Source organism: Lissotriton helveticus, chromosome 1_1 (genome assembly GCF_964261635.1).
Source record: "Lissotriton helveticus chromosome 1_1, aLisHel1.1, whole genome shotgun sequence".
Taxonomy (NCBI): Eukaryota; Metazoa; Chordata; class Amphibia; order Caudata; family Salamandridae; genus Lissotriton; species Lissotriton helveticus.
This window is the reverse complement of record NC_136057.1, coordinates 1,593,433,734-1,593,457,152: the sequence shown is the minus strand read 5'-3', so window position 1 is coordinate 1,593,457,152 and position 23,419 is coordinate 1,593,433,734. Positions and strand designations below refer to the sequence as shown.

Genomic DNA, 23,419 nt, shown 5'->3' with positions numbered 1-23,419 from the left:
TGTATAGAAGACTGCAATTCCACTCGCAACGAAAAGCGTCACCAATCGAGTGCCGCCTTAGAAATGCCAATGGGCAGAACTGCTGACATTACGCATTCTCTTCGGTGGCGAAAATATCTAACCAAGGCTCTCCCCACTGCTGAAAAAGTCCTTGCACCACCTCTGAGTGAGAACTCCATTTGTGATCCTTCATGCACCGGCGGCAGAGTTCGACCTCCCTGGCGTTCAGGGAACCTGCCAGTAGTTGAACCACCAGGGACATGCCCTGATGTTCCTGCCATGACCAAAGGCGAAGAGCCTCTTGACATAGGGATCCACAAACCCCACCCCACCCTGTTTGTTGCAGTACCACATGGCTGTGGTTTTGTCCATGAACACCTGCACTACTCTTCTCTTGACAGAAGGAATGTTTTCAGTGCAAGACTAATTACCCGGAGCTCAAGCAGGTTGATGTGGAGCCTGGACTCCGCTGAGACCAGAAGCCTCTGATCTCCGCCTCCCCCAAGTGGCCACCCTATCCCAGAAGTGACGCATCGGTCACCACTGTGAAGTAGGGGTGGGTTTGGGGAAGGGAGAGGGACCTGCTGTTGACCCAATCCTGGTTCGTTAGCCACCACTGCAATTGGTGTGCAGTGCCCTCCGAGATCTGGACGACATCAGAAAGATTCCCCTGATTCTGTGCCCACTGGAACTTCAGGTCCCACTGCAGAGCCCGCATATGCCACCTGGCATGATCCACCAGAAGGATGCAGGAGGCCATGAGGCCCAGCAGCCTCCGAGTCACTCACTGAAATCCGGGATACAGGCTGAAACATCGGTTTCGTAGCCCGAATATCCCGGACTCGCTGCTCGGGAGGATAAGCCCTAAACTGTGCTGTATCCAGAACTGCTCTGATGAAAAGAAGCTGCTGAGAGGGAGTCTGGTGTGACTTCGGCACGTTGATCGTGAAACCCAGCAAATGCAGGAGGTCGGCCCTGGTCTAGAGGTGGGAGACGACAGCCTGGGGTGAGCCTGCCTTCAACAGCCAGTCGTCGAGATGGGGGATGACTGGAACCCCTGATCTGTACAGATGAGCCGCGACCACAGGCATCCCTATCGTGAACACCCGAGGGGCGCTGTTAAGGCCAAAGGGGAGCACGGTAATCTGAAAATGCTTGTGGCCTACCGTGAACCGTAGGTAATACCTGTGTGCCGGCAGGACGGGGATGTGGAAGTAAGCATCCTGCAAGTCCAACGCTACCATCCAGTCTCCAGGGTTGAGGGCAGAAAGGACCTGAGCCAATGTTAACATTTTTAACTTCTCCATCCGGAGGAAGCGGTTGACATCCCTGAGATCCAAGATAGGGCGCAGGCCTTTGTCCAGGAAGTAGTGGGAGTAACAACCACGACCAACTTCTGGGACAGGGACTCCCTCAATAGTTCCCTTGGCCTAGAGAGCCGTAACTTCCTGGCGGAGAAGGGCCAAGTAGTCCTCTGACACGGAGTGGAGTGTTGGTGGCATGGAGGGAGGGCTAGTCTCTAAGGGGAGGGAGTAGCCCCTTTACACTATCTGCAAAACCCACTTGTCTGCCGTGATGTTGTGCCATTGGGGGAGGTGATGGCAGATCCTGACGCCCACTGGCAACTGGTTGGCCTGAAAGGTCGGACTAGGAAAGTTTAGAGGCTGCTGTAGAGGTGGCACCAGCGGACTGGCCCACGCGCTGGCCCCCAGACCCACGGCTCTGGGTCCCACGTCCCCGGCTGCGCAGAGGATGGGTAGTTTGCGCAGGCCTGTGGCTCTGGGCTGAACGTGGTGGGGCACCCCTTCCGTAGCCACGAAAGGGGTGAAAAGCAGACTACGTGGGGCGAGAGGTGGTAGCGAGGCCCAAGGATCTGGCCATAGCTCTAGAATCCTTGAAGCAATCTAGGGCGCTGTCCGCCTTGTCGCCAAACAAGCAACGGCCATCTAAAGGCATGTCCAAAAGGGTCGATTGGACATTGCCTGGCTGAGGTTCACTGGCTTCTTGGGCGTAGCGTCTCAGGGCTACAGACGCTGAAATCGTCCTGCCTTGCGAATTGGCGGTGTCCAGCCCACAGCAAATGGCAAACTTTGCTGCATCTCTCCCCTCAGCGTCCGCACGGGAGAGTATGGTCCGGGCCCTGTGGCAGCACCTGTGCAACCGTGTCCCACACAGAGTGGGTGTAACGGTCCAAGAGACATGTGGTGTTCACCGACTGTAGTCATAAGCTGGAAGTAAAAAATATCTTCCCAAGATGTTCCAGCCTCTTTGATACCCTATCTGGGGGAGCAGTAGGGAATGCACCTTTGGACGCTGAGGCTTGGACCACCAAGCTCTCAGGGGTAGGGTGTTGGGAGAGGAAAATGGGGTCACCTGGGGCCAGGTGGAGGCGTCAGGCAATCATCCTATCCACAGGAACCCCTGTGCTGAGCTTGGACGAAGTGCCCAGAAGGATGTCCGTGAGGGCCTCATTGAATGGCAGCAGGGGCCCGAAGAGGCTGCTGCTGATTGAAGCACCTCAGTCAGGAGATTGATCCTGACTGCCACCATAGGTAGCTCAAGGCCCAAGGCCTCAGCTGCCCTACGCAACACCATCGCGTAGGAGGCTCCCTCCTCCGTAGCCACAGTAGGGGGAGAAAGCATACAAGGTCTGGGGATGTATCCAAACCACCGGCCTCACACAGTTCCTCTATACAGTCTGGCTCTTCAGGCTGGTCTGCCAGAGGGTCAATAGACCCCTCCAGTCCTCCTCACCCTTCATCTGGCTGCCACTCAGGGTGAAAAGGAACGCCAGGATAGAACAGTAGTGCAAAAGTGCCGCTGCTGTGTCCAAGTCGAGGGGGAGGCCAGGGTCGATGCCAGCCGGGTACACATCCGACGCCAGAGGGGGCAGGGGTGTCGACAATGGAATCTGTGTCAGAGGAGGTGTCGTAAGGTTGACCGGCACCAACCCGGATCCAGGCCTGGATCCCTGGGGGCTCTGCTGCACTGGGGCCAGAGCCTCCAGCATCGAAGGCTTAGAACCCCCAGCCAAGTCTGCGGGGTCCGAAGGCCCGCTGGCGGAGTCTGCTGCCCAAATATGAAGTGGAGGGCTTTGAAAATGGTACGAAGTTGTGCTGGGGTCTTTCCATTCCTGAGAAGGGAGGGAAGCTAGGAGCTGACCCATGAGGCTCCGCGGCGGGAGCCGAAGGACGCCTTCCGCATCCCGAGTCGGCCGACGGACCGGGAGAAGGCGTAGAGCGATGGTGCTTCTTTGCCTTCTTCTTGTGCTTCGACTTACCCGAAGACTTTGCTGAGGAGTGATGGTGGTGACTCTGGGACCGTTCCCACAACCTCCCTCTTGACCAGGTCCTCAAGCGGCACAAAGCTGACTGTCGAGTCTCGAGAAGCTTTCGGGACCGCTCCCGCAAAGTCTTCAGATTCATGCGCTACAGTCGGAGCACAACTTTGGGTCGTGGTGGCGCTCCAGACACCAGAGGCACACGAGATGTGGGTCCATAACCGACATCAACTTATAACAGGAGTCACAAGGTTTGAAGCTGGTCCGATGTGACATCCCTCCGTGCACCAGGAGTCAAACAACTCTGAAAAAGAAGTTGACAAAAGACGAAAAAACTGTAGTCAAAAAATTACTAAGGGTACCGCTTTCTCCAGATCTGCGCTGGCTGGTGCAGAACAATAAAGAACGGACGTTCACGCACAGAGACGGCGTCTAATTAGATACCGCTACGTCATTCCGGCGATCACGACGCTAACGAAGAACACGGAGTCTACCGATGCCACCTACCGACGCGTAGGGGTACTGCTGAAGAAAAATTCTCCAGATCCAGTCTGATGCCTGGGGGTAATTCCAGGGTAAGGAATATATAATAGTCTCCCTCAGATATATCCTTGTCGATTCCTGGATACTGTAAGTGACCAAGGAAGCCATAATAAGTACATGGGCTGGGCACTTGTCATTACAAGTTCCCCAGCTCCATGATGACCTCATTGAAGTATGGGATATTTAGTACCAAACTTCTCAGCATAATAAACCTGCACCGATTTGTGACAGACTTATTAAAATTGCACAAAGAGGACCCCTTGGCAGGGTCCCCATAAACCTATGAATCCTAAGTGTGGTCACAGACTGACCTTAGCCAGCCTGCTAGAACCAGACAGTGTTGACCTCATGGGGAGAGGGCCTGCACAGTCAGAGTTCGAGAACAATGCCTTTCCTGGATGGAGATGTTCACACCTATCCCTGGTAAGGAACAGCCATTCGTGGCGGGGAGCTTCAGAGGCCTTGCCTCCTTTGTAATGCGACCCCAGCCTCTCCTGTAAGAGGAAGCAGGCCCCCTTCCTGTCCTCACCCCCTTTTGGCAAGCAGATAGGCGAGAAAACATGGAAAGAATTAGTGTGCCCCTCTCTGCCAAGTCCACCCCTCAGGTGCTGGAGGCGAGGAAGTACACTTTTCAGTGGCCACCATCTTGAAGATGGTGGCACTTACCCAATCAGGGTTAAGTCTAAGGCCCCCTTTCACAGGAGGTGGGTATAATGGAGGGTGTAGACACACCAAGTAGGGGGTTCATTGTCCACTACCTGTCACTCCCTTGTAACGCCCCTAAATCTAGTATTTTCGTGTTATCCCCAGAACCGGAACTTCAATTCCAGACTACCTAAGATCCGGATACCACAGAGCCGCACCAGCAGAGTAGACTGCAGAGAACTACTGACTTGGCTCCAGCCCCACAGCTGGTCTGCAGCCCTCGACAATTCTGCGCCAAAAGAAGACTCGTCCTGCTGCCCAGCGACCTCAATAACATTGGGAGGACTGCCTGCCTTCAATAATGACCAAGACTAAGATCTCCTGAGAACAGCAAAACTTTTCACCAAGCAACCATCTCCAAAGTAATAAATCTGGCCTGAAGAACAGCAAAGCCTACCCCAGTTCCACCTCTGCACCGGATACCTCAGGCCTGAGTCAAAGTGGCCCACTGGTCCCAGCAAGGTTCCCCAGCACTCCAGAGGCCAAATCCACCATGAGACAACCTCTCCTGGTCTCAGACGTTGCCTGCAGTCTCTGCATGGCCTCATACTTGCACCCTGCACCCAGCTGCCTCCTGTGCTGCTGCTGGTGGTGGTGCACTGTTGGTGCCAAAATGAACTTTACCGAATACTGATCTTAGCTATGAAAGGCTGGTCTTGTACGTCGATGTTACCTATATGTATGCTGAATGTTTTCTTCCTCCCATAGGTTAACATTGCAAAGTATGAAAATTGCACTTTTTACATTGCAATGTATTTCTATTGCAAAACATAATTACCCAAGACTAAGTTCTGTGGTTCTGCAAAATAAATATAACCAAGTACTATTTTTATAAATTGGTCTCGGATTTATTCACTGAGTGTGTCATTTATTGCCACTGTGTGTACAACAAATGCTTAACACTACCCTTTGATACGCCTAACTGCGAGCCCACACTACTACAATAGAGAGCATTAGTATTATCTACTTTAGTCTCTGTAAAGCCTCTGGGGAACCACTGGACATTGCACACTATAGCTCATTTTGGTATAGTATATAGAGAGTCTGCTTCCCACAAGTAGCCATTAAAGTGGTAAAATTGTTGAGTGTACAGTCTCGCAGGGGTGGAAAGGCCTAAGGAAAGTGCAGTGCCCCGCTTTATTTAAAGCATTCCAGTGCTCAATCAGCGCTCGTCAAAAAGGCAAGACTCATCGAACAGCATGTTAAAGCTGCTTGGCACCACATCTGAGAAGCTTGTGGATCCTATAAAAGCATGTCGTCCAAGCACCACACTAGTGCCACTTGCTCTGCCCAAGTCGTCTGCAGTGTCCAGCCCAGACGAAGTATTCTGCAGTATCTAGACTAGCTTGGATGATTATAGCCTGGTTGGCCTGAAATTCCTTTCAAACTACTAACCAGATCTAACAAACCATGTCCGATAGAGCTTGGTAATATCTCTCCAGCAAACATTGATCGATCCTAGGGCTAGGTTGGCAAAAGGGAACATTTTCTTCCTGAATTCCTTGATTTATTTTGGCTTTCTGGGTCAGTTGTACGGAATGAGTTGGGGGGTTCACCTGACTGGGGTAAGCCTGAACCACCGATATTTCTACACTGAAGGGACACCCAGCATCCTCCTGTTCACTGGAGGACAGAACATGGCTTATACTAAGTGCTTATAAGAGGGCACGACTCATGACTTAATTAATTGAAGTGAGGGCTCAAGGTAGCTTGAGGAGTTTGTAAAACTTTTGTTAAGACATTAGTTTTGACATCCAAAGTTGGCAACTGTAAGTCAAGAAACCCCCGCTAGCCATTTGATCACCACAGCAAAGTACACTTCTGTTGAAGGAGCAAGTGGATAAAACAAATCTCAGTGTCCAGGGAAGTGTCAAAGTCACGGGCATCCTGTAAGTTGACATATAGGTTGTCATTGACCTAGTGAGGGGGAAAACAGTCCCCATCTCCGTTGTCATCAATAAATACCTGTTGACTGACCAGAATCAGACACAGAGTTGTGGAGCGCTAGTATGTGACTGAGGCAGATGGAAGATTTTGTCAGACTGGGATGGGAATCAGGTGTGTCGGTTTGGTGTTGGGATGTGAACTCTGCTAGGGCCGGGACCAATTCAATTTGGAGTCAGACCTAAACAACTATAGAAACAGTCTTCCTCTGGCACAGTCTCTTTCGAAGGGACCAGTCTGAATTTCAGGACTAGACTGAAAGTTGGCTCCAGCATCCGTGAGGAACCCAAGGCAGTCCAGGAGACACAGGTGGCGCCAACAGCAGACCCCCCTAACAGTAAGCCGACTGGAGGTCTCCACGGATCCTTGGGGCCTAAAGAGGCTGCATAGGGTTCCAGACGAGTTCAAAAGATGTGCAACATGGCCTCTTTGAAAGCATCAATCTGCTGCGCTGTCTCCAGAAACTCAGGGTGTATCAAGATCAGCATTGGAATTGGCTCAACGGTTGGGGACCAGGAGCTGGACCTTATATCCTTGTGACTCCTAGAGCTGAGTCGCAGGACTGTGATACACCCTGCTTGTTCTCCTCATGCTTCCACTCTGACTTAACAGAAGACCTGGACTGAGACAAGGACTTATCTTGTGAACACCCCTGAGAATAGGAGGGGGTCTGCACATTCTACATTAAGCCTTTCGTCACTTCTTTCAGTGTTCAGCGACGTATAGCTTTGTGTTGTTGAAACACCTTTGACTCAAGGCGCTACTCCTCACAGGACTTGGAGTCATGCCCGAACCTAAACAGAGCAATATCTCGAGTGGGGTGGTGAAATCGGTCAGATATTGGTTTGCGAAAGTCCCTACAAGTCTTAAACCCTGAAGTCTTAAGAGGAGACAGTTACCTTGAACAATGAACAAATTAAGTTTCAGAAAAAAAATAGCCAATTGAGAAATTCAGGGTATCAAGATACACAAAGAAATGAACTGTTGCAAACAAGATGTGGTACCATTGTAACTTCTGGGATAGAACGTAGTGCATGTGGAGTCGCACAGTGCCACCAACCAGCACTTGGGAGCATTGATGTTTAAATCTGCCAAAACCAGTCTGGTGCCTGGGTATCTTCTAAATGTGAATGATCTGTGGTTGGAAGTATCAATCAGGAAATCTAATTCACACAACCACATTTGGCACAAGTCCTCCAGAGTATTCAAACAACATTTAAGCATTTAAAACAGTGCCCGATACCCACCACACACAATCGCCAATTCCATGCACTTACCAGTTTTAGTGATTCCCTCAAATCCTGAACCCCACTATGGTTTTGCACCTTGCTTCACCTGGTGTCATGAACCCTAGCTTCTGATCCCCTAGCCTAATGGCATTTAACGGTCTCACTACTCAAAGTCTAAATTGCATTGCATTCATCTGTTCATAGTTTCATGCATCCTCCATTCATCTTTTGACCCACTCCTACTTTCATCCAGCCCCATAATGCCTCTGTTTCATAAGGACCAGCTCACCGCAGCTTCCTGTGGATATTGCTCATCAGCTGATGCCGTGTGGTGACTGCCACAGACTCTGATACTAGATAAGCTGTAGTGTATGGATCATTGCTCCCCGAACAGAGTGCCATGAGCTGGCACAGTTGGGCGTAGAGTATACTCGGTGGATAGTGGTGAACACAGTGGAAGGCATCCTTCATTGTGCTGTAAACTTCGTCAACATCAGAAGCACCTGCAGAAGAAATGGAACGAAATCGCATCTAAACACTTGAATGACTGCACTGAAGCAAAAGCAAAGGAGAAACATCCTTCAAGACAACACCCACAATGCCTCCACACAAACATGACTACAATGTTTAGTACACCATTTTGAAAACTGAACTAAAAGTAAACACATTTTGCAAGAAAAAACTGCATATAAAGGAGTAATTAAATAAAAATGTTGATGTGCAGAGCCACCAGATTTGAGCTAGTTACTGCACCATCTAATTCTGAAAATATGCTTTCCAAATAATAATTATATTTTTATATATGTACTGCATTATCTGCCTCTGGGCATAAAATGAGCACAAAAATTTCTATGAGGGACAGAAAGAAGTACGAGTTACATACCTCCGGTCACAATATATCCAGCCGTAGATTCTTTTTACGTAGAATTATCCCCAGGCGTGAGACTAGATCCGGAAAACTTTTTGCCACAGCATCCCTGGTCGGCACCACGTGACTCCATCCTGACGTCATCTGCATCCATGACGTCAGCGAGGATACATAAGTCCCACCCTGGCGAGCCTTCGTCAGTTTCCTTCTGAGAACATTTCCGCGCCACAACGCGGAGCCATCACTAACAAAGCTGTGAGAATACTGGAACAGTGCGCGAAAAAACCCTGCTAAACAGAAGGGAAGAAACAATGGTGAGGAACAGCACCATCCAGAATAGAGCCAGGTACTGGGGCACCTAGATCTGGAATGAAAGAATAGGGCCAGCTACTGGAAAGCAACCCTGCAAACAAATATAGCAGCCTCCCCATGACAGAAGCATGTGAAAAATACACAGCAGACCAAGAAGTCTGCAGCCACCGGCCGGAACAGAAAGGGACACAGAGGTCAGAACGGAGAGCAATGACCATTCAACTTCAGGAAATACCAGCTGGGAGAAAATCTCCCGAAAGCTAAGGTCGAGACCAGCCAAGGCACTTCAACCCCAAGGACTGCCAAAGAGAGAAGTGCAAGTAATAAAAGGGAAGAAGAACCACAAGCGAACCCCATGCTGGAGACCAGGGTGCAGGGGCACAGAAGTGCTTATAAAAGTCAAGAATGGAGCATCCCCCGAAGGAGGGAGGAAGAAAAAGTACTCGTAAAAGACAACCACCCGGAAGCAGACGAGTGCAGAAGACCAAGAGGGCCCTCGCAGAACGGGGAGGAAGGGCAGGTCGGGAAGGAATCTGCGGCTAGAATCGTCTATCAGATACATCGTTACCGGAGGTAAATAACTCTTACATCTGATAGAGACTACTAGCCGCGGATTCCTTAACTTAGAATAGATACCCTAGCCATACCCAAGGGGAAGGAGGGTCTGCAAAGGGACCTCCCCAGCTCAGGTGAACCCAATGCTACGACAGGGGACCATTCGCTCGGACAGGGATATAACCCAGTCCTCTCCAACAGGCGGTGAGCCACAGGGACAGGGAAAAGAGCCCGGCCCAGCAGACAAGAACCTCAGTGTGGCGGAGAACACCGCCCCCCCCCCCAGGGGATGTGTCACACCGACAAGCGGCAGCTCCCCCTGCCCTCCTCAACAGGAGAAGGAAGGGCAAAGCGAAAGGAGGCCCTCAGCCAATGTATGAGGGACCTCCAACGGAAGCCCCAGGTACAGGCAATACGAAAGGAGACCAGCAGGCAATGAACCAGGGACCTCCACCGGAAGCCCCAGGTACAGGCAATGAAAAAGGGAGGCCATCAGCCAATGTACCAGGGACCTCCCCGAAAGCCTCCGGTACAGGCAAAGCAGGGAGTACTGAGGAAGAAGAGTAACCCAGAGACTCCAAGGAGAAGAGCAGAAAAGAGGCCAAGAGCCCTCCACCGGGAACACACCCAGTGAAGTGGGCGGCCGAACTCAACATAGCTGGACCTCAACAGGCCAGACAGAACAGCTCCTCAGTAATAAGGCAGGTGGAAAATTATAAACAGTCCCATGAGGCACCCGAAAAACCAGAAGCAGGGGCTCCAGGCCTCACTCCAAGGCCACTGGCCGTGGACCAGAAGAACCGGCGGTCACAGCTGGATGCCGACAACCACCACCAACGAAACGTTCAGACTACAACGTCCAGGCGGGCAGAGCTAGGTACCAACAAGCAACCAGCCGGAAAACAAGAGGAGAAACAAGTAGGGCGAAAACAAGTCGTCAACACAGGAAAATATCCCTTCTGGAACCAGACAAAGAACCAGGCCAGACAGCAGACAAACGGCAAAAACACTGCAGCACAACATCGCAGCTGCCTAAGAAAACGCACCCACGGCAAAAAGCAACACCAGGAAAGGCAAGGAACCCGCAAGGGGGAGTCCATACCTCCCCAGTGTAAGACCGGGCTATCCAAAAGCTATAAATACCCCACGTAGGGTAGGACACGGCAAACAGTCAAAAAGAACACTCTTTGCAAAGAGGGGGCTGAACGAACTGAAGAGGTAGGCCAACTTAGGACCCCGAGGGCACAGTATCCCTCACAAAGTGTAACGGGCACCCCAACACCAGATTCCAGGAACAGTGAGATAACAATTCCCACTAAGAACCGGATAAACAACAAAAACACCTTCTGAGGAGGAGGAGGAGGAGGAGGAGGAGGAGAACAGAGCCCCCGCAAGAAGACGCTGAATGGTTGAGTCCGTGTTAAATAGAAGGACACCGTCAAAGGGTAGATCAACTAAGCGTTCCCTGACATTTTCAGGAAAAACAGCATCACGTAGCCAGGCATGGCAACGGAGAGCCACAGAAGTGGCCATAGCACGTCCGAGATATTCGGCAACATCCAAACCCGCACGAAGAATAAACGCGGCCAACTCACTACCATCCAACACATGGCCCCACAGATCAGCACGGGTACCCTCATGGGAGACATGCGAAAGAAGAGACTCCGAGTCCCACAGACTGGGAGTAGCCCTGGTCAACACACACAAAGTGTTAAGTGCTCGCAAGGCAGCGCTGGAAGAAGTAAAGACATTACGCTCCCATAAATCCAACCACCGGGCTTCCGGAGACGGAGGAAACAATACCACAGGCAAACACGGAAAGGCATTACGCAGAAGAGAGCCTTGGGTGGAAGGAAAGACAGACAGGGACATGCGGAGCAGGGTGGTGGCGATGCCGCAGCACCAGAGGCACCAGATCACCCGTGGCAGGGCGCCCCCATAAGAGAATTGTGGAGTGACGCTTCAAAGGAAAGGAACAACTCCCGTCCACCAGAGACCAGGTGGAGAACTTCCAAAAGGTTGTCCACAGGAAACAGTGTGACAGGTTCACCCACCCGCAGAATACCAGTGACCGTGGAAATGGCACAAACAAAAGCAACACTAGCCTCCGTAGGGCGCCGCGGAAGAGAAAGTAGTTCCTCTGTGGGCAACGGCTGCACACTGAGCCATCCGTCCTCGTGTCTAGGAGGAAGCGGCCATCCCCGGAATAGTGGGGGGTCCACAGATGAATGGGGACCCTGAGGAGGCAGAGGGGCCAGGGAGAAAACCATCCACGAGCCACGGAAAGAAGGGTTTGAGGATTTAGGCCATGGGGGCAGCGAGGAGCCCTCCCTAGAAGATGCCGGTGAAAAGGCAACAGTACGGCTCCCTGTCTCCGGGAAGAAACACACCAACAAATGGCCAACCTCTGGAGAAGAAGGGCCCTCAGAGGATGACTCCAGAACCCAACGCGGCTCCATGGAGTCTGCCACCGGCGCCAGATCGACATCAACCGACGCTGGAGGGGACACTCGCAGCACAGGGTAGACTCCTGCCACCACGACAGTGCATTCGGCCTCAGACGGGGCTGCCGCCTACGCCGAGGACCCGGGAAAGCACCCCAGGTCCCTGCCTCCACCCGAGACTCCACCGGAGCGGGGAAGAAGGCTCATGGCCCCGAAACGCGACGGCTCTGGGTCTGGTGAGGCAGCTGCCTGCTTAGAGGACCGAGCGGGACTCTGGGGCAAGCCCGGAGTCACAGCAGTCTACTGCGACGCCACAGGGAGCCCCGTAGGGATTTGCAGCGAGCCAGGGACGCTAGGCGCCGAAGACGGGAGCCCCAAAGGACCGCACCTAGACTGTGCCACCCTCCTACGACCTGGAGCAGAAAATTCCAGGTCCGGTGCCGTCGGCGACTCTGCAGAAGGCACCGCGCCAGGCAAGAGTTCGGCAGACGTCTCAGGAGGTGGAGGAAGGGCCAAAGAATCCAGCAGTGCTGCCGCGTAGGCTCTCATTTGGGCCCTAGTCGCCTCTGCGCCGGGAAACGGCGGGTAGGAAGGTGACCGGTGGGGCCGCATGTCCCGGGGGAGCAGGCGCCCACCGCGAAAAGAGGACAAGGCCTGGGAGACAAACTAAAGGACTTACCAGCCGGCGGTTCCTTGCTTCCAAGGTAGGGAACAGACGCTGGGATGACACCGACCTGGACAAGCGCGCCGACAGCAACTTCATCCGGCGCTCCCGCCATGACTTCGGCTTAAGGTGCTGGCAGGCGTCGCAGCTCTCTAAGTCGTGGTGTTCACCCAGACACCACATGCAAATTGGGTGAGGATCCGTCGCCGACAAATGGACACGCACAGGAGGTACACGTCTTAAAGCCCGAAGGCATTCGCACCACTGAACGCCAAAGCGTGTAAAAGAATAGAAGGCCCAAAAACAGGCCAGGACACAATCCGGATCCGCGTTGTACGCGGAAAAGAGAAAAAAAACTGACGTAGGCGCGCTGGGGTGGGACTTGCGTATCCTTGCTGACGTCATGGATGCAGACGTTGTCAGGGCGGAGTCACGTGGTGCTGCCCCCCCGGCGCGCAGGGATGCTGTGGCAAAAAGTTTTCCGGATCCAGTCTCACACCTGGGGATAATTCTACGTTAAGGAATCTGCGGCTAGTAGTCTCAATCAGATGCAAGATTCTAGTATGATGGTAATGGCATCTTCTCAAGTAGTCTTCACTCAGTTACTGTTCATCAGAGAAACTAGAAGTTAGTTTTACAAAATTATATACAGCAAAATCCTTAAATACAAACAAGCATTTACAACACATCAAAATTCACCTTTTCTGGCCTTTTTCCTAAAAACATAGGCACTGGATGAAAAGAGAATTACAGCAATCAATAGGGTATTATTAAATAGCTGTAGGCATACAAATGAAATTTAGTGGAACAAATTGTAAGGCAGGCAGTACCAACGGAAATGTAAGAAGATATGAGATAGGGATGATCTGATTTTTGCAGTCAGTAATACGGATAGAATAAGATCTCAAGTGGCAGAGTGTGAGAGCATTACTTGAAGCATGTCATAGGTTTAATACCTCTTGTATTAAGTGATGGCTTTGGCAGGTCACATTATGTTTTTTCTGTTTGTTGCAGTGTTGAGTACTATTTATACAAGTTATAAACACATCTGGTTTTATTGGTTTGGCAAAATCACAAAAAAAGGATAAAGTTACTTCACAAACAATCAGTTTTATTACTTTGAGTGCTATAAATCATATACTTTGCACATGTCTGCAATCTAGTGCTAGGCAGAAATGTTGCTATTCTTTTTCCTTGCAAGTAGAGATTTGTGTTTTGTGGAGATTTGGGATCGCTCCCAGTAGCTCACAATGCACAGGACATCTTATATTGTGTTGAACAAGTGGGTTACCTTTAGTAACCCTCTTTCTGGTGAGTACTCTAACCTGTAGAAAATTCCCAGCTGCCAAATTGCTGAAGAACTCTCCAGACTCAATGTTCAGGCTCGGTGATTGGTGGCGCTGTGTGGCTTTGTACAACCCAAGAAACAGGGATGGACTGGGACATAAAACGGGTCCAGGTACAAAGAAAAAGGGGCTCAGCCAGAAGGGAGACAACACTTAAAATCCTATAAGGGCAACGTTACACTAAAGTGCAGCTTGCCCATATGAACAGAGATAGGCGCCTCAACAGCACGAGAGGATGTGGGGCGGTGGGGTCATTACCGCTTTCTCTAGTCCTACCTGAAAACGCAGCCATTTTGAACTGGTGTTTTGACATGAATAGATCTGATCACGGGGAAGGGTTACTTGGGACTGATGCTCATAGCTCATAATAGTGGGCCATCCAGTTGAGGATAGTTACCCTTGGAGGGGCAGGAAAGGACGTCAAATCGCCTTCCTCCAGGCGGCAGACAGTTCATTTTGGCTCAATGGGGGCAAAGGGTGACACCCAAGGAGGCTGTGGTGGATTCTGGGCATAGAAAAGCTCTCTAAAAGTGCCTCAGGAGAAACTACAAACTTCACCAAACTAGATGGTCCTCTACTGCGATTTTCAAACCGACTTTAAGGAGCTCTACTGCCAGAAGAGAGTATTTAACTATGAAGAAAAACTCCCAACTTGATGACTACTATAACCCAGCCAACTCAAAGGTGACTGGGCCTGGACTTGAGGTGGCAACACAGGGAGAGAGAATACAGTGAACGTCCTGGTAGAGAATCATCATGGAATAAACTAATAAACAACCAGGTGGGGTGGGATACCAATAACATTAATTTAACCTTAAGTGTCCCCATTAGTCGCCACAATTGTAAGCCAGGCAATTTTGATCTTGTAAAGATATGCTTTTAGGTGTTGTAGGAAAGTGCCCTTTTTGACATGGTCATCCCCACTTGTGTCCTGGTATCGGATGCAATTTTGACAGAAGCACACTGGGTTACTGCTATCCAGGTCCCCAGTGCCAGATCTTTCCCTAAAACTGTATATTGTTCCCCTATTGGCAAGACCTTTAGCACTCCTGTAATTCCCAGTAAACAGTACCCCTGGTACTTGGGGCATGGGTACTAAAGAGGGTTCCCCAAGGGGTAGCATGTACTGTGCACCACACTCATGGAGACTGCCATCACAGATTGCGGGAAATGGTGCAGACAAAAGTAAAGTCCCTGTAAGAAGCGTGTGAGAAAGTGCCATCTTTCTTGCATTAGTATGCCCCCACTTTTTTTCTGAATTGCTGATGTGCTTTGACTGAGTATGCCCTGGGGTCCTGCCAACCAGGTACCCAGGGCCTGTGTTCCTTCCCTAAAACTGTACTGAAACCAAAGACCCAATTGGCAACTCTGGCCACCTGTCAGCCCCTAGTAAATGGTACTCTAGGTAACCAGGGCACGGTGACCAGAGAAGACCCCTGAGGGCTGCAGCACTTATTGTGCCACCCTCAGGGGCCCTGTACCCTGGCACCCACAAACACACACACACTGCCTTTGCAGGCTGAGTGTCTAAGTACAGAATTAAAACAAGAGTCGACATGGCAAACATCCCTGTGTGCCATGCCCTCAGAACCCACTGCCCTGGCATACTTCAGTCACCCCTCTAGCTGGGTGCCCTATGCCAGAGGTGAGGACACAGGTGCATGAGCCCTGTGCCCATACAGTACCCAGGGCCATTCCTGGGCACTGTAGGTGCAGTGATGCCATTAAGAGTATATGGTGCTGGGAGGTTGTCATTACGAACTCCACAGCACCATAATGGCTAAACTGAAGACTGACAAGTTTGGTACCAAACTTCTCAGCACATTAAACCCGCACTGATGCCAGTGTGGGATTTAACGTAAAATGCACCAGAGGGCATCTTGGAGGTGCCCTCCAAAACCCGAACCTACAATCCACGTCTGGGCTGAGTGGCTGCAGAGGCTGCCACACAGCAGACATGTTGCTGGACCCCTGGGTGGAGAGCCCCCCGCTCTCCTGGGCCTGCAACAATGCACATCCTGGGCGAGGTGCTATGTCTCCTCCCCCAGGATGGGCAGGGGGAAGCTTAAAAGGCATGCCGCCTCTTTGAGCTTCTCCAGACCATTTGCTGTACCCAGCAACTGGCCCCCACCAGTACTAACCCCACACTGGCGGGAAGACTGGCGGGAAAAACTACGTCAGGAAGGTGGGTGTGCCAACCTTTGCCAACTCCACCCCTCAGGTGGAGGAGGCGAGGTGAAGCACGACCCCGGGCTCCGGCCATCTTGTAGATGGGGATCCCTGCCCAATCCCAGCTAGGCTCCTGCCCACCTCCCACAGGAGAGGAGCCGGCTAGGGGTGTCCTCACCCCAGGACAGGGACCCATTGGTCCCCGTCTTTGCCCTACCTGTAACCCCCCTAAATTTAGTATTTAGGGGCTCCCTGAACCTTCCTTCCTCAGATCCAGATACCAAAAAGAAGAAAGAAGATCAAGAAGAAGAACCGCCGTGCAGCTGCTAACAGGACAACAACAACCGACTTGGCCCCAGCCCTACCGGCCTGTTGACTCTGGAACCTGCTCCTGCCTAAACCCAGCGACCCCCGCGGATAACAACCTTGGGACACCCAGAGGACCTGCCTGCCTTGACCCTCTTGAAGATTGGGACTCCCATCAGCAAAGGCTCTGCGGCAACAACCCACCTGGTGCCCACCAGGAAGCTCCGTACCAGCCCACTGCACCAGCCGAGCCAACCCGAACCAAGACCACGAGGACGTTCCCCCGGCGACTGGGACCTGAAGTCCAGTGCCCAAAGAACCTCCTCGACGAACCAGCCGACGCCTGCAAACTAAGAACCAGGGGCCACCCAACCGCGACCAGCAGAGGGTAAGCTTTTCCGACACCCAAAGACATCCCTGCACCCGGCGCCCTATAGCCCCCTGTGCCTCCCTTTGGGGTACCTACCTGTGCTCCAAGATCCCAACTTACCTCTCGAAGTGTTGGTCACCCCTGGAGAGTCTCCGTCCCCGAGCCTGCAGCCTTTGTTCCTTTTTTTACCTTTCCCATTGGATAACATTGAGCGCCCGACGGCTCAAAAGCACACTGCACCCAGCCGCCCAAGTGCCGCTGGCTGTGACCCGTGTCCTATCCTACTCCCCCACCCCCCTTGCCCTGAGCAAGTGACCAGGAGCCCAGCTCCCACAGCCGCGTGGCCTGCTAGCCAGCAGCCACCAACCGAAGGCCCCCCTTCCCTCATTGGATATAATTGGGCCTACCTACCTCTGCACCCGGCCGCCCCCGTGTCGCTGGGATTGAACTAACTGTACTTACCTGACCCTGGGGGACCCCTGAGTCTCTGCCCAGAACCTCAACTTCACCAACCAAGTACTCACCTGGAAACCGGTAATTTACTTACCTGCCATTGGATAACATGGACACATTTTGACTCGAAAATGTTCTAAGTGTGAAGTTTTGAAAACTGAAAATATTCACATAAAATCAGCCAAAGTCCGAATTCCGAAGTACTCACCTGTGATCAGGGGAGAAGCCTGTACTGTACCTTTCAGACCAGTACTGGAACCGCAAAAGTAATCCCTAGCGTGGTTACTCGTAATCTATATTTTCTCCATAGGAACCCATTGTCTGCTTTTCTATGAAATTTCTTCTACTTTTGTAAACTTGAAATATTCTTTAAAAATCACACGAAATACTGAAACGCAATTACCTACCTATTTTGAGTTAAGACCCCAATGCTGGCCCTAGGAGACCAGTATTGGATTACAAAAGTAACGCGATCGTACTTTACCTGCAACCTGAATTTTCTCCCATTGATTAACATTGTCAGATTTCCATTGTAAAGGTTCTAAGTGTGAACTTTTTAAGTTGCTTTATATTCATGAAAATTCACTACAGTAACTAAAACGTTTTTGCTAATCTGGTTTCTGCTTAGACCCCAGGACTGAATCTAAGATCTAGTCCTGGGACTACTAAAGTAATCTATATAGTAATCAACTGTACTTCCAGGTGGAAAACCCATTGAGCTCAATGCTATAATGTGTTTTAGGATTGTGTTGCTTACTGTCAATACTGTTTTAATTGTGTACACGAACTTTATTGCTCCTTTGCAAAGTAATTACATGAGAACTCATAACAAGAAAAGTACATTTTTATAACTGTTGGTTCAAAAAATAAAACTCCTATATCTGTGGATATAAAAACAATTGGGAGGGAGTTCAGTCCTCGAGTGTGTGAAACCTTTTGCTGACTGAGTGTGCACAACAAATGCTTTACACTGTCCTCTGGTACTGCCTTACTGCTCTACCAAGCTACCACTTTGGAGAGTAAGGTCAGTTCTGACTTTAACCTCTGTTATACCTCTGGGGTTGGTGGACTCTATATTTATTTATTAGTATTTTGTAGAGCGCCTGGTTACACTAGCAAGTGTGTCCCCGCGCTGTAAATGCTATTGAGGTTGTTAAATTGCTGATGCTTCCTAGGATTTTAGTTTTTGGGGAAGAGTAGAGTTTTCAGGTCTTTCCTGAATTTAGATTCTGAAGGTTCAGTTGGCAATCCCACTGGGAGTTGGTTCCATTTCTTGGCCGTTTGGACTCTGAAGGATTTTCCCCCCATTTTGGCTGTCTGGACCCTCGGGACATGCACCTGTCCTGTCCCACATGATCTCGGTTGTCGGGTAGGTTCATACCATTGCAATAGACCGTGAAGGTATCTCGGACCTTTGTCATGCAGGATGCGGTGACCTGTACATAAGGCCTTAAAAGTCACCCGTTCCCTGATCGGGAGCCAGTAAAGGGCTTTCAGGGCTTTTTTAGATGAGGCTCTCCTGGGTAATTGTAGGATCAGACGGGCCGCTGCGTTCTGTATCCGTTGGAGTCTGGAAAGACTTTTTTCGTTGGCTCCAAGGTATAGAACGTTCCCGTAGTCCAGTCTAGACATTATTAGGCTGTGTACTATGGTTTGGCGCACTGATACCAGCATGAGGTCAAGCGTTTTCCTAAGGACTCGTAGTATCCCGAAACAGGTTCCTGCTACCTGTTTTGTCTGGTGGTCGAGCGTGAGGTTTTTATCTATCCAGACCCCTAGGTTCTTTACTAAATGGCTAGGTGTGGGTAGATCTCCCAGCTCTTCCGGCCACCACGCTGTAGTCCATACTGATGGAGCTTTGCCTATGATTAGTACCTCCGTTTTATTGCCATTCAATCGTAGGCAATTGTCTGCTATCCAGAGTGCCACCTTCTGCATACAGGCTGCAAAGTTGGAGGCGCTTTGCTTCTCAGGTTGTGTAAGGGTTACAGTCAGTTGCGTGTCGTCCGCGTACGACACTATTTCAACCCCAAAAGTTTCTGTAATTCCTCCTACGGGGGCTACATATAAATTGAAGAGGGTGGGGCTGAGACTGGAGCCCTGTAGTACTCCCTGATTAAGTTCTATTTCCTTAGACTTGAACTGTCCCTGGGTGACCTGGAAGGTTCGGTCTGTTAGGAAGGATTTCATCCATTCCCAAGCTCTCCCTCTCACTCCGCCCTTTTTCAGGCACTGTAGCAAGGTGTGATGGGCTACAGTGTCGAAAGCGGCACTGAGGTCCAGGAGAATTAGTGCCGCCGTCTGGCCCTTGTCGGCATATCCTCGTAGGGCTTCTGTTGAGGATAAAAGGGCTGACTCGGTCGAGTGATGGGCTCGAAAACCCGACTGAGAGGGATGGAGGAGTCCACTGGCTTCTGCAAAAGCTGAGAGCTGTGTATTTACAGCTTTCTCCGCGATTTTAGCGAAGTAGGGTAGGAGAGAGATGGGTCTGAGGTTATCCAGTTTGTCATGCTAATGTTGGGTTTTTTCCTCAGAGGTAGGACAGTCGCCTTTTTCCATGTAATAGGGACTTGTTCTGTATTGAAAGATAGCCAGGAGGTGTCTGATATGGGGTTCCAGGGTGATGATGCTACCATAGAGTCTTTTAGGGGTTGCTGGATCACTTGGTGAGCCAGATTTGATACTGTTAGCTATATTGAGAAGGGTTTCTTTGGGCGGGACAGTAAATGCTGAGAGGCATTTATCCTCCTGTGTATGCAGGTAGTTGTCTTCCTGTTCCCTGCCTGTTCTAGCTTTGTCTGGGAAGCTAGCGTAGATTTTGTCCACTTTGTTAGCAAAGAACTCTGCTATTAAGTCGCATGTTTTGACTGATCCCGTCATGGGTGTGGTTAGTGAGGTAAGATCGGAAAGTTCCCTGTAAATTAAAAACATTTCCTTCATGGAATTGTCAGCGTCTTTAATTCTGTTACAGAGGTAGGACTTTTTAGTTTTACGAATGAGTGCGTGGTATATTTTGAGCCTGTTCTTATACTCAATTCTGTCTGCCTCATGGTAGTGTAACCGCCATATCCTCTCGTAGTTTTTGCATTTTGCTTTTTGGTCTCGGAGTTCGCCGTTGAACCAAGGGGCAGATTTGGTTCGTCTTACCGGGGCCTTATCCGTCCATGGTGCTATGTGGTCCAGCGCCTTCACTATCATTTTATTAAGATTTAAGCAGGCGGATTCTATATCTTTGTCTCCAGGGGGAGCTTCGAGTGTTATAATTCTATTGAAAGCCTCAGTGGAGAACTTATTCCATTTCCTGCATTTGTTGGAGTAGGCGGGTTCCTTGTGTAGTCCTTCATCTGGTACCGACACCCTAAAAGTTACTAGGAGGTGGTCGGACCATATGACTGGAGTGGGAGGATCTAAGGTTAGGGCATCCCAGCTGGCAAAGATGGGGTCTAAGAGATGTCCCTGACAGTGAGTAGGTTGTTCTGATTTGAGTAGCATCTGGATGCCAGCTAACTCCTGTTTGATTTCCTGGCCCTCGTTATTCTTGAGGTCATCAAAATGATAATTTAAATCCCCTAGCAGGAGAAGTCTTTCATGTTCAAGAGCAGAGAGCGTAAGGGTTTCCAACAATTGAGTGGAAAAAGTGGCTGCGGGGCCAGGTGGGCGATATACAAGATATCCCCTGATGCAGTATCCCTGGTGAACTGAAATGGAGAAGCCAGTTTCGCTTTTATCAATATCCCTTCCCTCTAACGTGCAGGTCAAGTCCTGTTTATGAATTATAGCAATCCCTCCCCCTTTTCCCTTTGGTCGGTCTATTCTTTTGATGTCGTATCCTGGTGGGAGGGCCATCAAAATGTCAGGTGCCGGGGTGGCGTTTAGCCACGTTTCCGTAAGAAAGAGGGCGTCAGGTCGGCCATCTGTTAGATAGTCGTGCACCTCCATCTTGCGTTTTCCTAGGGAGCGGCAATTTAGTAAGGCCAGGTTCAATATCTTCCCTTTTTGCCTTGATCCCAGGTTTCTATTTACAGAGAAAGCACAATGAGCGTATTTTTTCTCTAGATTATTTACATTCATGCTGTGTCGGCAGGGATGGTCTAGGGGGGGGGGGGACATAGTTTCCGTAGTTCCGTGGTGCTATACCTTTTACGGAGGTTGGAACCAGCAGGGGGTCCTGCCCCAGCTCCCGGGCGGTCACGGACGGGCACAGACGGGCTTGCCTTTTGCATACACACTGTACTTCATTCTAGTCCGGTATATATAGAGCCACTTTCTCACAAAGCGGTCTCTATATAATGCACCAAAAATTAGAACACCAAATGCTCTCTTTTGTGATAGTGTTAGCAAGCAGTTTAAGCTTATCGGCGGATGGTGTTAAGCATCTATTGCACACAGAGTTAATAAGTAAGACGCAATCAAAGAAATCTTCTCTATAGGAAAAGCATCACTGAAAAAAACAAAAACGTAATTTGCTAACATTGCTAAAAACTAAAAGTAATAATTTAACAAGCATTTACAATGCAATGGTCTCGTCTTTGTTAAAGTTAGAGCTATTGGCATTGCAAATGTCATTTTTTTCATTTATTGTTTTTTTTTTTTTAAACCGATAAATATATGGTATTGTCATTTACAATGGCAATAGGTAAGCATTAGAGAGTAGTAGAGAGTATTAGCAGTGATTAATAGTTAGAGAGTGACTAGTTGATTAATAGAGAGTATACTTGTATAGAGTAAAGTAAGAGTGAGTTGTAGGCAATAGTAGTGAGTAGTGTAGATTAGTGGAGAGTAGTATAGAGTGAGTAGTAGTGTGTAGAGAGTGTGTAGGAGTTAGTGAGTAGTAGAGACAGAGTAGTAGTGAGTAATGAAAAGTACTAGATAGAAATAGATGTAGTGTAGTGAGTTATATATAGTATATGGAGTAGTATATCTATTTAGTAGAGTGAGTAGCGAATTACTTTTAAAATAGAGTATATATTAGAGAGCAGTAGTTAGTTGGTATTTTTTAGTATTAGAGTGTAGTAGAGTGAGTATAAAATTGTGGATAGTGTAATTTAGTGAGTTGTGAGGAGTGTGACTTTTATGTAGTCTAGTAGTTAGAGGGTGTATTAGTGTGATTAGTTGAGTCAGTAGTAGAGTGTGAATTGAGAGTATTAGAGTAGTAGAGATTGAGTAAAGTGTGAGTAGCTTACAGTAGTAGTAGAGTGAGTAGTTCGTAAAGTGTAGTAGAGTATTAGATAGTAATAATTCAGAGTATTATAGTGAGTAGTAATGAGTAGCATTTTGTAGATATAGTTATTAGAATAGTTTGAGTAGGGTATTATAAACGGAGTATGAATGAATGAACGACTACACATTTGTATAGCACATGGTTACCCGGGGGCATACCAGCGCTTTGGTGGTCCATTCATCCCCGATGATTTAGGGGAACAGAAATGTTTTCAGCATATTCCTAAACCTGAGGTGGTTCTTCTCCAGACGAATAACATCGGGGAGGTTGTTCCAGAGTTTTGCCGACTGTAAAGCAAAACGCTTGCCGCCCATACAGCTTTTCCTTATCCTTGGGATTGCCAGTAAGTTCTTATTACTGGATCTTAGAGTCCTGTTGGTTTGATAGGGGTTTGATAAGATCGGGTCCTGTCTTGGTCAGGGCTTTATGAACAATAGTCAAGGCCTTAAATTCAATCCTTTGTTGTACTGGCAGCCAGTGTAGTTGCCGAGGCGCTGGTTTGGCTGAGGTTCTTCGTGGAATGTCTAATAGCATCCGGGCTGCACAGTTCTGGACAGTCTGTAGGACCCTAAGTGTCGCCTGTGGGGCCCCTAGGTATACTGCGTTGGAGTAGTCAAGGTGCTTTATTTCATCCAGCAAGCCAGCCGCCATTACGCGTTTCGCCTTTCACAAATCTTGATCACATGGCAAGTTGCTTAGAGCTGGTGCCGGTATTTAAAGTGCTAGTGTGCGGGCAATTTCACAGTACAAACAACATAGAAGAAATACTGTCAGACCATGTTGTACATAGGAATTTGAGCATAAATGCAATATACACATTTGTACAATTTATAAAATATATAAATAATTAAATATTTTAAAAGATCATTGTAAATTCATGTATAAATACAAAGGATTCTCAAAAATGTATGTATAATAATTACACCATATGGGATATCATTAATCATAGTATCCCGTGGGACTTTACCAAATATTCAGCAATCAATTTGCTTGTCTGGATCATGGTAAAG

General features: G+C 49.4%; 1 protein-coding gene across 2 annotated transcripts in view; it reads right to left on the bottom strand.

Annotated features, from left to right (window-relative positions):
* Positions 1-23,419, bottom strand: part of ESPL1 (extra spindle pole bodies like 1, separase) — a 588,475-nt gene that overhangs the window by 197,714 nt on the left and 367,342 nt on the right. For both annotated transcript variants that reach the window (XM_078687592.1, XM_078687600.1), the window contains one exon: positions 7,991-8,204. In XM_078687592.1, the coding sequence (XP_078543718.1) occupies positions 7,991-8,204 (214 nt within the window). The remainder of the gene's footprint in view (positions 1-7,990; positions 8,205-23,419) is intronic.